Source organism: Tachyglossus aculeatus, chromosome 17 (genome assembly GCF_015852505.1).
Source record: "Tachyglossus aculeatus isolate mTacAcu1 chromosome 17, mTacAcu1.pri, whole genome shotgun sequence".
NCBI classification, from domain to species: Eukaryota; Metazoa; Chordata; class Mammalia; order Monotremata; family Tachyglossidae; genus Tachyglossus; species Tachyglossus aculeatus.
Genome location: NC_052082.1, coordinates 40,273,736 through 40,290,669, shown reverse-complemented (window position 1 = coordinate 40,290,669; position 16,934 = coordinate 40,273,736). Strand labels below are relative to the sequence as shown.

Sequence of the window (16,934 nt, the reverse complement as noted above, 5' to 3'; positions counted from 1 at the left end):
TTGCTAATGGGGATCATATAGAACGCCTATTACAGGCCCTCTTGCTCCCAGCTGAGGTGGCTGTCGTGCATGTGCATGCCCACACCCGAGGAAGTGATTCCCCGAGTTTGGGCAATCGCCCAGCCAACGAGGCCTCTTGTTGGGCAGCTCGGCATGCCCCCCTTGTATGTGTAGCTCCTGTTATGACCCTGGCCCCCACGTCTATGCCTGGCACTCTGTTGCCCTCCCTGATTACTGATAAGGAAAGAGCTGAGTGGCCTCGGCAATATGAGGCACTGGAACGGGACGGACTCTTTTGGGTCCCTGATGGACGCCCTATTTTGCCTGCTGCTGCACTGCGACCAGTTTGTCTGGGTCTTCACCAGGAGACTCACTTTGGTGCAGATGCCCTGGCAGCCACAGTTCTCTGAGTTTGGTTTGCCCCAGGTATCCATCCTGTTGCCAAACGTGATACAGCCAGTTGTGCTACTTGCCAGAGCTTCAATGCTCACCCTGGTTGTCGGGTTCCCTTGGGAGGACGCCCTTGGGTCTATTCCCCTTTTGAGTGTTTGCAGGTTGATTTTGTGACACTTCCAAGGGCTGGTTGTTTCCGATATTTACTGGTCATTGTTGATTACCTGACTGGGTGGATTGAGGCTTTCCCTTCCTCCCGAGCAACCACTCTTACAGTGGTGAAATGTCTCTTGCGGGAAATCATTCCCAGGTTTGGACCACCTGCTGTTACTGATTCTGATCAGGGATCGCATTTCACCGATTCTGTTCTATCTGAAATCTATCGATCACTTGGAATCGAACGTTCTTTACATGCACCCTACCATCCCCAGAGTTCAGGGAAAGTGGAACGTGCTAATCGTGAGTTGAAAACCCTTTTGGGAAAGCTTTGTATGGAAACTCATCTCAAATGGCTCGAGGTTCTACCTCTAGCCCTTTATCGTCTACGATGTCGGCCCCAGGCTCCTTTAAATATATCTCCTTATGAGATGCTATTCGGTCATTCCCCGTATTGGGGAAGCCTTTCAGATCCCCGACCTCCTCCGACCTTACAGGTGGGCGATGATGCCCTGCGAGCCTATGTTTTGTCTCTCCAGGCAATTCTAGCTGAGCTGCAGGCTGCTGGAATCCTCCGTCAGCGCATCCCTCTCACGGACCATCTGCATCCATTCATCGCTGGAGATTGGGTTTGGGTTAAGCACATTGTCGGCAACACTTCACTTAAGCCATCCTGGGAAGGACACTACCAGGTTCTCTTGTCTTCCTTTTCTGCAGTTCGTGTTGCTGAGATCCCCTCATGGATCCACCACTCCCAGGTGAAGCCAGCCGTTTTTGATGCTTCGCCTCCTGATTGTACTCCCCCATCGGTTTCTGCTGACTCTCAGGATTCTGAGCCACCCGCTGTTCCAGCCTTATGGCTGCGTCGAACTTCTACCGGATGGGCCACGGTCCTGTGAGATTTTGTCTGGTTGCTTATTTGTGTGTGTTGCTGCTGGCTTGTTTTTGGTGTGCTGTGTTTTTCCTCCAACACGCTTCATCTACCCTGATGCTTCTACAAACCCCGACCACACCCCTGTCCAAAGCTGAAGTCACGGACATGCAGCGCTATCTGGACGCTGTGTTTCGCTGAGGAGGGGGATTGTTGTGTGTGCTCAGTTGTGCTTGAATTTTTCTGTTGGATTTTTCTGTCTTTTCTTTTTTGCCTGGATTTTTGTCTTTTCCTTATCCTTTACTTTAGGCGTCGGCTTTACGGAAGACCTTTGTTATCTCGAGGAGGGTCGTATGTGATCCTCCCGGAGGCCATGGGCCTCGGAAGGATCAAAGGGGGGATTGTTGTCCACTAGCGGACTTGACATGACTGACTCCATTTTGTGAATGCTGACAGGAACCCTCCATTTTGTGCAGGCTGAGAGAACAACTCCTTTTTGTATTGTCTGCAACAGATGCCTTCAAGGCCATTAACAAGTAACACTTATCTATGTAAGGTCCTAGGGCAGATGACATCCTGCACAAGACAGTGACAACAGAAGATAACAGAATTTACACACCTATTTATACAAAGCCATAGGGCAGATAACAACAACCTTCACAAGGCAGTAAAAACAGAGAATTTATAGCATCCTGTCGGTCCTAATTGGATTCCTGAAATTCCTAAATGCTCCGCTCCCATGTTGCTGTAACTCAATAAAAGACACAGTGAGAATGGGATCGGGGCTGCTTGTCACTCGTCCCTCTCCCGGAAGGTGAACGGGCAGGTAGCCACTTTCCTTCTTTACTGCTCTATCTGAACTCATGTCTCCGAGTCATTTTTCCTATCTGCGTCACCATCCTGGGTACAAGAACCCTGCGGCCGATTTACACCGATTAACCTATTTTGCACCCTACTTGTCGATAACAGAGTTTTTGCTAAAAATGTACATTTATGCTATCTGGCGTTTTCTTTCTCCCTTATTAGGTATCTTCCCAATGCCACAGATTAAACAGGCCAATCCTTGACCTTTGGGAAATTAAGACTGGAATTTTAGTAGGAATTTGACTGAACAACTCTGTGAAGCCTAATTTTGTTTGGCATTCCAGAGTTGATTTTCTAAGAAATAGCTGCAGCTTCGCGATTAATCAAAGACATAATCATTTCTGGAAAGTGCATAATGATTATTTTTCTGAAAGACAGCCGAGCAGCATTCTTCTAGACCACAAAGTCCCCTCTCAGAGATTGTATTGCGTTCTGCCAACCACTTAGTACAGTGCTCTCCACACAGTAATCACTCCATAAATGCCATTGACTGATTGATGTGAGACCCATATTATAGGGCAACATATGAATCTGTCATTATTCATTCATTCAATCATATTTATTGAGCGCTTACTGTGTGCAGAGCACTGTACTAAGCGCTTGGGAAGTACAAGTCGGCAACATATAGAGACGGTCCCTACCCAACAACGGGTTCACCGTCTAGAAGGGGGAGACAGACAACAAAACAAAACATGACTACTGTCCTATTACTGACTTCCAACACAATAAGTGCACAATAAATAACGTTGAATGATGAACATGATGGTATCCCATGCTGTATTAATGATGTTTGAGCACACAAAACCGTACTTGTCGCCGTGAGTCCATAGATGCATAGATGGCCTATGGAAGGAAGTCATCTCCTCTGCTAACTTCTGGAAAAAACTGGCATCTCTACACAACTCTTTATAGTTCCCTCTTGCGGAACAGAACAAAGTCAGATTTCTGAGCCGAGCAGCACACTCTGCAGTCACATTTTACAATGCTGAATTACGCAGTTTCAAGTTGGACGTCAGTGTGGTCTCAAAAACTGTCCTTCACTTCTACTATATTCTCTGGCCTCCTTGGGTGCTCAGTTTGACATTCATCATCTCCAGTGGTCTCCCGGCTCCACCCATGATAGTTGCCACTCCAGATAAACTCTCACTGAGCACTTATGGCTCAGGGAGGTCATCCAGGATACATTATATGATTTTTGGAAACTTGGTTGTGCACAGAGTCTAGAGCTAAGAGAGAATCCGGGTCCCACATCAATTTGCTAACTCTTTTGTCCTTAATTTGTAAGTTTCTTTGAGGCATCATCTCTATTCAAGTGAATTCTCTAAAGTACTTAGTACAGTGCTCTGCATTCTGTAAGCCCTCATCTTGGAGCAGAATTTGTCCCTGAATAGTATCTGTCCAAATAAGAAGTCTCAAATAATAACAGTGTTAAATTAAGCCTACATTCTTCTCTCTATTTTTTCTAGTTCATCTCTTGGCAAAATCATATCCCTCATCCTCCCAGAGTTTCCTTAGGTTGCTAACACACCATAAATTCCAAGATATTGGGGTTCCAGCCCAGCGTAAGAGATTTTTGAATACCTCAAATTGAGACTGAATGTGTTCATTGAGGGATGAGACCCAGATGTTTGGTGGATTATGCCTGATAAACCAACCCCCATGAGTCAACTGATAACTCTTTGCTCAGCCCTGAGCAAGTATAGTAGGGATAGCAAACTTCAAACCAGTTTCAGTGTGAGGGCTTCCTGTGTGTTCCATCCGGAGCTTTGTGCAGTGAAGATATGTTCCGTCCTCAGCTCATTCTGAACAACTGTCACTGAGCAGCCAGACACACAGTGTCTCTCACTAGTTCTCCCTGGAGGACTAGAGCTGGTTGGCTTCCTCAGCTCGTCATCCATCCTTTGGTCTCCAGAACCCGCCTCGTCTGCGAGAGACCCTGGAAAATCCCTTCTCAGAGCAGGTATGTGTCAATTTTACAATTTTCTTCCCTGGTCTGACTTGGGAAAAAAGGAAGATTACTTCCCTCTAAATAGATGCTAGATTACCAGGTGTCATTGTATTGTTTCATTTTAATAGTTCTTGGTTCCATCCCCCCCACCTTACCTCCTTCCCCTCCCCACAGCACCTGTATATATGTATACATGTTTGTACATATTTATTACTCTATTTACTTATTTATTTTACTTGTACATATTTATTCTATTTATTTTATTTTGTTAATATGTTCTGTTTTTTTGTCTGTCTTCCCCTTCTAGACTGTGAGCCCGCTGTTGGGTAGGGACTGTCTCTATATGTTGCCAACTTGTACTTCCCAAGCTCTTAGTGCAGTGCTCTGCACACAGTAAGTGCTCAATAAATATGATTGAATGAATGAATGAATGAATGAATGGTACAAGACCCATCTAAACACCGAAGAATCTATCACACTGATAACCTGAATACTATCTTATTTAAAAAATCTGCATTTCAAGGCAAAGTTTGTATTGTCAACTACTAAAATTCAAGCCCTAAATTTCACTCACAATAACTGAAATAATCCATGTGTCTATCCCTTCACTCTCAGCTTGCCTTTATGGTCTCAGAAGCTGGTCATTACTGACAAAGAGAGTCAAGAAGAAAGTTTACTGTAGAATGGTAATGGCTCCTATGTGTATGCTTGGGGAAACAGCATGGCTCAGTGGAAAGAGTCTTGGCTTTGTAGTCAGAGGTCATGGGGTTCAAATCCCTGCTCCACCACTTGTCTGCTGTGTGACTTTGGGCAAGTCATTTGACTTCTCTGTGCCTCAGTTACCTCATCTGTAAAATGAGGATTAATACTATGAGCCCCACTAGGGACAACTTGATCACCTTGTTACCTCCCCAGCGCTTAGAACAGTGCTGTGCACATAGTAAGCACTTAATAAATGCCATCATCATCGTTATTATTATTATCCTAAGAAAATATCTGAAATGCTGAGAAAATGTCATATGGGTTGGGAGGAAAGTGTATCCAGGATTGATTCTTCCTCAGTTTGTTTCTTGGATGTGCTTAGTTTCTAAAATATTTTGCTGTCAGCAGTCAAATTGGTTTGTGGTTTGTCTTCCCTTAAATTATAAGCCCCAGGGGCGGACGGCTGGGGGGTGTTATGGGATCTCTAATGTCTAGTGCAGTGCACATTCCAGGTTATTAACTGTCATCACCTGATGATGATGACAATGATGACAATGATAAGGGATTTCTGAGAATATTTGGGACTATTGAACTGGGAGAAATTCTCCCAGTACCTCCAGGTGCTACTGATGAGGGAAGCAAAAATATACTCAGAAGGGGAGATTATCTAGTCATCTAGTGTTTCCTCTAACCCAGGAGCTGATTTAGGGATCCCAATTCATCTTTGTATGGACTGGATGGCTCTTTCTTCTGAGTCAATTTTCTCATTAATCAAACGTCCCATATGGCCTCCCATTCTCATATATTAATGGACATGGGGGAAAAGGGATTGGGATGGTTTCATTTCATTTATTTTGGCAATTATTAAGCACTCATAGGGTGCTAAGCATTGAAGTAAGGGCACACTGTACTATGTGGTTCCCCAGTCCCCTCCTCAACAAACAGAAACTCCTCACCATCAACTTCAAAGCACCCAATCGACTCACCCCCTTCTTCCCTTACCACATTGATCTCCTACTGCAGCCCAGCCCTCTCATTTCACTCCTCTAACTCCAGAATATTCACTGTGCCCAGATCTCATCTATTTCACTGCTGACCCCTTTCCCGCTTCCTTCCTCTGATTTCTCCCCCTCTGTTTCCACCAGATGATCGCTTTCCCCACCTTCAAAGACTTAAAAAGGCCATATCTCCAAAAGGCCTTCCCTGATTAAACCCTCTTGATGCCCTCTCCCTTCTACATCATCTATGAACGTTGATCTGTACTCATTGGGCATTTGATATTCACCTCATCTTCAGCCCCACAGCACTTAGACACATATGTGTAACATTTATTACAGTCTCTCCCTCTAGATTGTAAGCTTGTTGTGGACAGAGAATTGTCTACCAACACATTGTATTGTATGCTCTCAAGAGTTTAGTACATTGTTTTATACACAGCAGGTCTTCAATAAATACCATTGATTGATTGGTAGGTACAAGAGGATCAGATCAGACACAATCTTTGTCCCATTTGAGGCTCACACCTTTTTTTTTTTTCTGATTCTCAATTTGGGTTCTATCATGATACAAGACTTTCCCTGTTCCTTTGGGTTCCTCTCCTTCCGAGTTCAGTGTGATGGTTCACATGCTTCATGGTGTTTGGCCCAGATTCTTCTCCCACCACCTCCCCCGAAGCCTTCTGAGGTCTGACCTCTCCCTGTCCCTTACACCTGTTCTTTTCAGAGATGGGTGAACACAACATAGCCTGTGAAGAAATGCAATTTCCCAACGCATTACAGAAGCAGAAGAGAAGACATACAAAAGTGCAGAGAGAAGGTATAGAATATTACCAACTAAAGTTTCTTTCAAAGCTGGGAGTCTTGAGACAAGCTTTTCCTGAATTGCTGATGTTACATTAAAATAAACATTCATCTTGTCACTGATCTCTTAGGGGTCACAGAGTAATTAGGCAAGGTTGGTAGAAAGAGTAGGAATTCTCATTTGCATATCGGAACCAGCGTGGTGTAATGATAATGATGGCATGTGTTAAGTGCTTACTATGTGCAAAGCGCTGTTCTAAGCGCTTAGTGTAGTGGATAAAGCTGGGACTTGGGAGTCAAAAGGTCATGGGTTCTAATCCCAGATCCATCACTAATCTTCTTGGGCAAGTCACTTAATTTCTCTGTGCCTGTTACCTCATCTGTAAAAAAATGGGGATTAAGAATGTGAGCCCAATCTGGGGCAGGGACTGTGTCCAACCTGCTTAATTTATTTCTACCTCAGTGCTTATAACAGTGCTTAGTACATAGTAACTGCTTGACAAGTACCATAATTGCTATTATTGTTATCAGGATTTATTGATTCCTTATGTTACAGAATTTACCATGCTGGATCTCTGAAAAGCCACACTTTTTCAAAGGCACATTTTTTGAAAGTGACAGCTGAATGGATTTCTGCCAAAATAGATACACTGTGGCAGATTGCCAGATCAGGGATAATCCTGTGTTAGAAGCCAAGGGAGTTTTCATCTCTTTGGATTTAATTTGATTGCTGTATCATCACGTACCAGGATGAAGACAAGCCATGCTTTATTTAAAGTTATCAAGGGAAGGTATGGAATTAGTAACATTCCAATCAGGATTCAAATAAAATTGGATCTGTGCCTGTCCCATCATGGTTGAAAGAATATCCCAGACAATGAACGATTAGAATCAGAACACAATGAATAACACAAATGGAGTAATTGAAATGCACAGTAGTCAAGAAGAGGCCTTCCAACTATTTATAGCTCCTAAAGTTGTCACTCTACAGGCTTGTCTGATTCCGAGCCTATGAAGTTCTGTCTCCCACAACTTGTAGAAACTTTCTTTTTATACCAGAATACATAATCAAATGCAGATCATGCTGTCTGGGTTTCAGGGATAGGAGTCAGGACTACAGTCCCATGTTCAGCAAAGTCTAAAATGAAAAACTTCCTCCACAGAGGCCCCACCTAGAGCTCAGCTCCAATTTCAAGGTGTTTTTCACCCTTGACTGGTAAAGGTCATTTTTCTCCCAGAACGTCCCAAGTGATTCTGGAGCATTGGGTGAATCAGCTGATGATCTCTGGCTAACCCCTTTGACCCTGTGGTGTGTTTGAGGTGGAAAACCCTGTACAATCTTACTGAAGACATGTCTCCTCCAAGAAGCCCTCCCTGACTAAGCCCTCTTTTCCCTTTCTTCCCCTCCCTCCTGCATCACCCTGTCTTGCTCTCCTTATTCATCTCCCTTTCCAGTCCCACACAGCACGTATGCACATATATGTAATTTCATTTATTTCTATTAATGCCTATCTCCCCCTATAGACTATAAGCTTGTTGTGGATAGGGACTGTGTCTGTTATATCGCTGTATTTTACTCTCCCAACTGCTTAGTACAGTGCTCTGCACACAGTAAGTACTCAATAAATATAGTTGACTGATTGGCTGACTATCAAAGGGAGTTCCATAATGGGGTCAATAGTGTCTCAGGAGAGACTGAGGGTTGCTTTCAGGTTGATGAAACATCCTGTGTAGGGGGTCACTGTTGTGTTGGTTACCATTTCTGACAGGCAGAAAAGTTCATCTTCCTTCACTAAGGCCACCCATTAACTGGTTTACAGGTTCTAAATTTTCTCCAATCTGTCCCTGAATTCCCAACCTACCTGCTCTTTCCAATGTTCACCTTTATTTAATCAATCATCTTTATCTAACACTTACTGTGCTGGGAGAGTAAAATATAACAGGTTTGGTAGAGACATTCCCTGCTCACAACAAGCAGTCTAGAGGGGCAGACATTAATATAAATAAAATAATTAAGGATGTGTACATAAATGCAGTGAAGCGGAGGAAGGGGTGAATAAAGGACGCAAATCAAGTGCTAGGGTGACACAGGATGGAAGAAGAGGAAATGTAGGCTTAGTCAGGGAAGGCACCTTGCAGGAGATGTAATTTTAATAAGGCTTCAAAAGTCAGAAGAGTGATTGTCTTTCCAATATGAGAAGTGAGGGAGTCCCAGGTGAGAAGCAGGATGTTTGTGAGAGATTGGTGGAGAGCGAGATGGGATTGAGGTACAGTGAGTAGGTTGTCATTAGAAAGGGGCAAGGTGATTGAATACTTTAAAGTCAATGGTATGGAGTTTCCATATGCTGAGGACGTAGACAGGCAAGCACTTTTCTTAAGGAGTGGAGAAATAAGACCTGAACAGTTTTATCAAAAAATGATCCGGAAAGCTGAGTACAGTATTAGACCAAACTGGAAAGAGATAAGAAGCAGGGAGCTCAGCAAGGATGCAGTAATCAAGTTCTTTTATTAACGTGGCAGCAGTTTGGATGGAGAGAAAGAGCAGAATTTAGTTGTGTTGTGGAGGTTGTAATCAACAGGATTTGGTGACCCTGAATTTGTGAGTTGAATGAGAGAGTTGAGTTGATAATGCCAAGGTAACAGGCTCGTGCCTACAGCATTGGGAAAGTCAGGGAGAGGACAGGATTTGGGTGGGAAGATGAGTTCTGTTCTGTTTACTCTATCCTTTTCTCTATTTTTCAGATTGCTCATATCTTCCCTGGCAACTCTTTGCTGGAGCTCTGGCGATCTTGACCCTTGTACTCATTGCTTCCATAGTAGTAGTCATTGTCCTGATTATAAACCGTAAGTAATGTCAGGATGAGACAAAATACAATAATTAGCCCAGAACAGTGTTCTGAAGTAATAATTCTTCCTTAATAATAATAATGGCATTTATTAAGTACTTACTATGTGCAAAGCACTGTTCTAAGCACTGGGGAGGTTACAAGGTGATCAGGTTGTCCCACGGGGGCTCACAGTCTTCATCCCCATTTTACAGATGAGGTAGCTGAGGCATGGAGAAGTTAAGTGATTTATCCAAAGTCACACAACTGACAATTGGCAGAGCTGTGATTTGAACCCATGACCTCTGACTCCAAAGCCCGGGTTCTTTCCACTGAGCCATGCTGCTTCTCTGCTTAGAATTGTGGATTGTTGATGTGGATTAACCACCTTGAATTGATCTCATTTTACTCACTGGAACAATAATAATAATACACTTGATCATTTGTATAGAATCTTCCAACCAAGGACATCAAAGCCCTCCTTCACTTCCAAACACCACATCCCAGAGAGGTAGGTGAAAGTCAACTGACCTTTCAAATTTTCATCCTGGAGCAAAATAAGGCAAGGGTGGATAAATGAGATTGGAAAACCGAACGTCTAATCTTCATCCTTAGGCCAGGCACTGTTCTGCTGTAGCCTTTCTCTGAAGTCACATGAACTGTGATGCGTAAGTAAAAGTGAAAAAGAAAATGCATGTCATTGAGAAAACCTTTCCCTCACATTGTGAAACAAGCGTTGGACCAGGAGAACAAACACAAATCAAGTCTAGAAAGGTTCGCAGTCTCTATGGTAACAAAATGAAAATCATTCTGATTGTGGAGGAAAGTGGGGTGAGTAAAAGCAGATGCTTTGTAAGTCCATTTAGAAGCTCCAATGAGTGCAAATGTGTTGGCAGATATGAGTGAACATTGAAAATAATGGGGAAAGGGATGTTAGTTATATATCTTTTTGGCCCTAGTTGCATGCATAATTATGAACTCACTGCAGTGGCGTCATATCTGCAAAGGAGTGACATCTCTCTGTATGTATTTTTATCAACTTTCCATTTTATCATTCTTTTATACCAGTTATTATTAACTATGTTTATAGTCACTGGTGCCCTGCATACAATTAAACTAGTCTGGGAGGCAGGAGGTTTGAGTTTTGGTCCCAATTTTGCCACAATTTCTGTAACATCTTATACAAGTCACATCCCATGTGTAAAGTGGGAATAATATTTCTCTATGTGTCCGTTTTCCTCAGAAGAAAAAAACCCAAAACAAAACATGGGATTGGAAGTGGCATCCTGGGCTTTAATTTTAGCCCTGAAATCAACCAGAAGAGTTATCCTGGGACAAATACTGTAGCCTCTCTGTTCCTCTGTTTATTCATCTATTACAACAGTCTAATCATCCCCACCTTTAGCTATCTTTCAGGGTTGTTATGTATCAATCAATCATTGGTATTTTTTGAGTGCTTCCTGTGGGCAGAGCAATGTCCTAAATGATTAACACTGTACTGATACAATAAAAATATAATGAGTTAACTGAAGTGAAAGTGCTTTGGTTCTATATAAATGAAACACATTACTACCTGGTTAATGATTTTCTCTGTCTTTTATCTAGGTTGTTACAATGGCACTTGTTCAAAAAACTGGATCTGGAGTAGAGGGAGCTGCTATTATATTTCCAAAGAAAGAAAGCCTTGGGAAGACAGTCAAGCTGCCTGCCAGAAAAAGAATTCCAGTCTCCTGAAGATAGACAGCAAAGAAGAGTTACAAGTGTGTTTACTTACATTTTGGCGTCTAATATTTATTCTCAGAAGTAGCGCATCCTGAAGGAACATGCATGATATTAGTGGTCAGGATTTTTCTGTTTTACTCTATTCGGACTGTCTGAGGTATAGATGGCTCTTGACTAACCAGGCCTACCACTTTCCCAGATATTAAATGGGAAAGGACGTCTTGCCCTTTATGTACATCATGAAGTAATGCATGTGACGACTTCAATCGAGATAGTTTCCCTAAACTTGGTTTCTCTGCAGCAATTGGCTCCAACAGTATCGATCTAATATAAGCAGTGTGAAGAGAAGCAAATAATAATAATAATAATAATGATGGCATTTGTTAAGCACTTACTATGTGCAAAGCACTGTTCTAAGCGCTGGGGGAGATACAAGGTGATCAGGTTGTCCCACGGGGGGCTCACAGTCTTCATCCCCATTTTACAGATGAGGTAACTGAGGCTCTGAGAAATTAAGTGACTTGCCCAAGGTCACACAGCAGATATGTGGTGAAGCCAGGATTCGAACCCATGACCTCTGACTCCAAAGCCTGGGCTCTTTCCACAGAGCCATGCTGCTTCTCTACAAATACTATGTGCATTACCATGCCGGCATATTCACACTTGGCCTATTTTATCTTTGTTCTTCTCCTGATCCCTCTATTTCAAAATTCATTCATTCAGTCATATTTATTGAGCACTTACTGTGTGCAGAGCACTGTACTAAGTGCTTGGGAAGTACTAGTTGGCAACATATGGAGACGGTCCCTACCCAAAAACGGGCTCACAGTCTAGAAGGGGGAGACAGACAACAAAACAAAACATGTGGACATCAGAATAAATGCAAATAAAGCTAGGTGCACATCATTAACAAAATGAATAGAATAATAAATACGTAGAGATCTTTTTTGTCTCTTTGTCTTATTATATTGTCAATTCCTCAAGGGCCGGGAACATATGTTTTGCTTCTATTGTACTCTCCAAGAATTTAGTGCTATGCTTTTCACTCAATAGGTGCAACCAATACCAATAATGGATTGACATTAGGGGAATACTGGGAAGACTAATGCAAAGGAGCCCAATTTGGCCAGTTAGAACCCAAGAACTAGGGCTAGAGGTAAGATCCTCATTTCTACTGATCCAGAGAACAGAATGTTCCTTCCCCAACCCCAGTGGCACTCCAGAGTTCCGGAGAATGCCCAGATTGTATCCACCCCTGGCAGAGGAGAGGAGAATGATTTAAATGATTTCCTCAAGAATCCTGGCTTAATCCTGATTAGAAATATGGATACAAGTGATTAGGTTCGGAACGAACTGGGCACTGATCTCACGCAGAGGAGAGGAGAATGATTTAAATGATTTCCTCAAGAATCCTAGCTTAATCCTGATTAGAAATATAGATACAAGTGATTAGGTTCGGAACAAACTGGGCGCTGATCTCACCTCACCTCAGACTTTCCAAACCTCCCACCCGATTAAGTGATTCTTGTCCCAATTCAGTATTTGGTAGCTAAATGTGTGCCTGTATCATTTTTTTTTTACCATGCATGGAAAGCTCTTGGAGGGCAATTTCTACCTTGACCAAAAGCGATTAGACAGTTATTTAAAGCCTTCTGATGCTGGTGAGTATTATGTGCCAACCAAGCAGCATGGCTCAGTGGAAAGAGCCCAGGCTTTGGTGTCAGAGGTCATGGGTTCAAATCCCGACTCTGCCAACAGTCAGCTGTGTGACTTGGGGCCAGTCACTTACCTTCTCTGTGCCTCAGTTCCCACATCTGAAAAAGGGGGGTGAAGACTGTGAGCCCCCAGTGGGACAACCTGATCACCTTGTAACCTCCCCAGTGCTTAGCACATAGTAAGTGCTTAATAAATGCCATTAAAAAGTCCTTCTTGTACAGTCAGCCCCTAGGAAAAGGCAACCAACCAATAAATCAGTCATATTTATTGAATGCTTTCTGTGTGTAGAGTAGATCAAAATCAAAACCAGGAGGCAGGGAAAAGTAAGACACAGCAGCCCCCCAAAGTTATGCTTATCTCTGATCAAACTCTCCTTCCTCGACTACTTCTGCACAAGTGCTTCTGAGAGTACAATAGAGTAAGTAGATGTTTTTCCTGCTCTCAAGGAACTTACATTCTAATGGAAGCAGAGCAGGAAATATGGTTTAATATTTTCTTCCTTGTGGTTCCAACCAGAATTTCCTGAAATACCTGAAATCTTATTATTGGATTGGGCTGTCTCGTAATGGCACCGAAGGATCCTGGCTGTGGGAGGATGGTTCTGCTCTCTCCCAGGACCAGTAAGTTTCTGCACACTGTTGGGGTAATTTCCTTAATCTGCCTTAGAACCACTCTCCCAGTTGAATTAGGGAGAAGGGAAGACTCCTAAATGGCATCTAGAGAGGAAAATGTGTATGGGAACCACACAATAAGTTTCAGACCAAACCTAGGGAAGTCCATGTGTCTGAAGATTCACCACTGTCTCCCTCAGTTTCCCTCATATACTAGGGCAAGAAATGATATAAAATGAACTGTTTCTCATTCATTTTGTTGGTAAAAAATAGATCATTCTACATGTTTCAAAAATGAAAAGCCTCTTACTGAAGGACATTTGAAAATTTAAAATGCCACTAGATGATTACTCTGCTCTGCAACTGAAACCTGTGTCTTTCTTTCTTATAGGTTAAGAGTGATTGATCCTTTCCATACAGGAAACTGTGCCTATTTTGGAATGGGACACCATGCCTTTTATGAATATTGTGTTGTGTCAAATACTTATATTTGTGAACAGATGGCAATATAGTCCTCCTCTGATGAGTATAACTCCAGAATGCCAATTATATATAGTTTTAAAATGATAATTTATAATTTTTATGATTGCATATTAATTAAATGTGATTATTCCAGTCTGAAGAACAACTGAGTCAAGCAGAAAGAGCCCGGGCCTGGGAGCTAGAGGTTGTGGGTTCTAATCCTGGCTCTGCCACTTGTCAGCTGTGTGATTTTGTGCAAGTCACTTAACTTCTCTGTGCCTCAGTTAATTCATCCGTAAAATGGGGATTAAGACTCTGAGCCCCACGTGGGACAGCCAGATCACCTTGTCTCTACCCCAGCACTTAGAACAGTGCTTGGCACATAGTAAGTGCTTAAAAAATACCAATACTATTATTATTATTATCATTACCAATCAAATTGCCTACATTTTAGGGAAGTCCTCTATTCAATTACAACTTCCTCTAAGCAACTGGTATTCAGGAAAATCTATGTAAAGTTATAATTGCCTCAATATCAGGAAAATTAACAACCCAAATATATACAATACACTCATTATAATTTAAGGCAAAAAAGTGTCACTCAATTAAAAGCATTTTATTATTGATGTTTCTTTTTAATTATACCACATTCTGGGTTCGTTTTCATGCATTCTGTGTCTTTCATGTGTCTGGATAGAAAAAGGTCTTCTTAAATGAATTTGGCTTAGGTTAGTACTGAGTTCTGAACATGTGGTAGTTTAAATATCTCATACAATATTTCAGCAACAATGTGATCAAGACCTGCTTCAGAATTCTATATGCAGATTAAGGTATTAAAGGGCTTTGAAGAATTTGAGAATGAGAGGGAGGAATATTGTTACACTTGGAATACTTTACGCAAGAAACAAAAATATGAAAAAAGTTTTTGTTTCACTTTGTGTATGAATCCTTGTATTCAGGTCAAAATTAAAACCAGAAACGAAGGACAAGTAAGACTTATTGTACACTTTTTTCAGGTGAAACTACCTTTCCTGATCTACTTTCCCACAAGAGTACACATTCAAAACCTTGGGCAGAGAAATGATCAAATTCCAGCTTCCATCAATCCCTGGTATTTATTGAGCATCTACTCTGTGTAGAACACTGTACTAAGCATTTGGGAAAGAACAGTACAACAGAATTGGCATTCCCTGCCCATAAGTAGTGGAAATTGTGTCCAATCTTCTATTACTGTAGGGCCAGGATTTACTTTACAATCCATAGCCAGCTTCTTGAGGAGTGCCACCTGCAAGGTAATATTAAATTTCCTGTGGAAGAAATGTTTAATAACAATGGGATCCTGGAAGGCGGTAGGCTCACCAACTTTGAGTCAATGTTCACAGCAACACATCTCCATCATTTCGGACATGAAAAGAGAATGGATGATAACAGGGTTGCTGAGCTGCTGTCGTATGGTGGATATTTGAGGGGAACACACAAACCGGAAATGCAGAATAAATTATATAAAATCATGTGGAAAAGTGCACTCTCCGACAATGCAACATGCGGATCAACTTTGTGTGGGGAACACAGAGGAGGGATTCCTTTCCTTGAGTTATGTGCCACCAAAAATGGTCAGTCTCTGTGAGTGGCAACCTGCTTGCATAGTAAACAACACTGTTTACTCATAGTTTTTAGTAGGTTATCAGCTGCATATGAGTCTTCACCCAAACCACACTGCATTGATCAACTGGTGTTCCGTCATACTCCCATGCCTCATCCGAAAGGATCTTAGTACTTTATTAAATAATCCAAGTTGATTGTGATGGCCCTGCCACTATTTAATTTTTTATGGTAGTTGTTAAGTGCTCACTATATGCCAGGCACTGTATTAAGTGATGGGATAGATATAACTTAAGCAGTTTACACACATTCTATCTGCCTCCTGGGGATCACAATCTTAATGCCCATTTTTCAGATGAGGTAAATGAGGCTCAGAGAAGTTGAGTGTCTTGCCCAAGATCTCAGAGTAGACTCAGACTCAGTACCTCATCTGTAAAATGGGGATAAAGACTGTGTGCCCCATGTGGAACAACCTGATTACCTCGTATCCCCCCAGGGCTTAGAACAGTGCTTGGCACACAGTAAGTGCTTAACAAATGCCATTATTATTACTATTATTATTAGAGGCATATATTGAGTACTGAGTGCAATGCACAGTATTTAGCAGGTTGTAAGTACAACAGAAACAGAAAACACATTCCCAGCCCACATTGAGCTTATTCTAACAAGGGAGAACAACATAACATTGTTGAATATGCATCATACACAAATAAGGATGGGCATAAATAAATGCAAGTATGCAGAAGAGAAAGGGATGGGTGAATAGTTGGGAACAGAGTCAAACCATAGCCCAGGATGGGAGTTTTGAGGATTCAGAAGTCCTCTGGAGAGCTGCTAACCAGCTCTGAATTCACATTTATCAGGATGTAAAGACAGATAGTCATGAAAAATAGCTTATGACTATTCATCCCTAAACAGTAATTTTTTGTTCTTTATGAGTTATAAAGAGCCCAGGATGCAGAAAGACAACATTATGCAAATAGTGAAAGACTAAGGATTGTTTACTTGGAAAAATTATTTTTAGGACATCAAAATATTTTCAAAACAAGTCCAGAAATGGAGACTTCTGTATGCTGTGAGTTGAGATTCAATTCATGCTTTCAGTGGTGCCAATTATCAGGGAAGAGTGGTTCAGTGACAACTGTTCACAAGGAGGTAATTTGTGCTAAGGGGAACATAAAACTCCTTGAGGTCCTCAGTTTCTCACCCAGGACCACAGCATCTGCCTCTTCTGACTCTTACTGCAGGTCAGAGAGTAATCAC

General features: G+C 42.0%; 1 protein-coding gene across 1 annotated transcript; it reads left to right on the top strand.

Moving 5' to 3' along the window:
• The first annotated feature begins 4,219 nt into the window (after positions 1-4,219).
• Positions 4,220-14,142, top strand: LOC119939500 (natural killer cells antigen CD94-like). The gene is made up of 7 exons (XM_038759559.1): positions 4,220-4,244; positions 6,657-6,749; positions 9,476-9,577; positions 10,010-10,069; positions 11,164-11,318; positions 13,513-13,616; positions 13,999-14,142. The coding sequence occupies exons 2-7, from the start codon at positions 6,659-6,661 to the stop codon at positions 14,117-14,119; spliced, it is 633 nt and encodes a 210-aa protein (XP_038615487.1). The 5' UTR covers positions 4,220-4,244; positions 6,657-6,658; the 3' UTR covers positions 14,120-14,142.
• Positions 14,143-16,934: the final 2,792 nt, after the last annotated feature.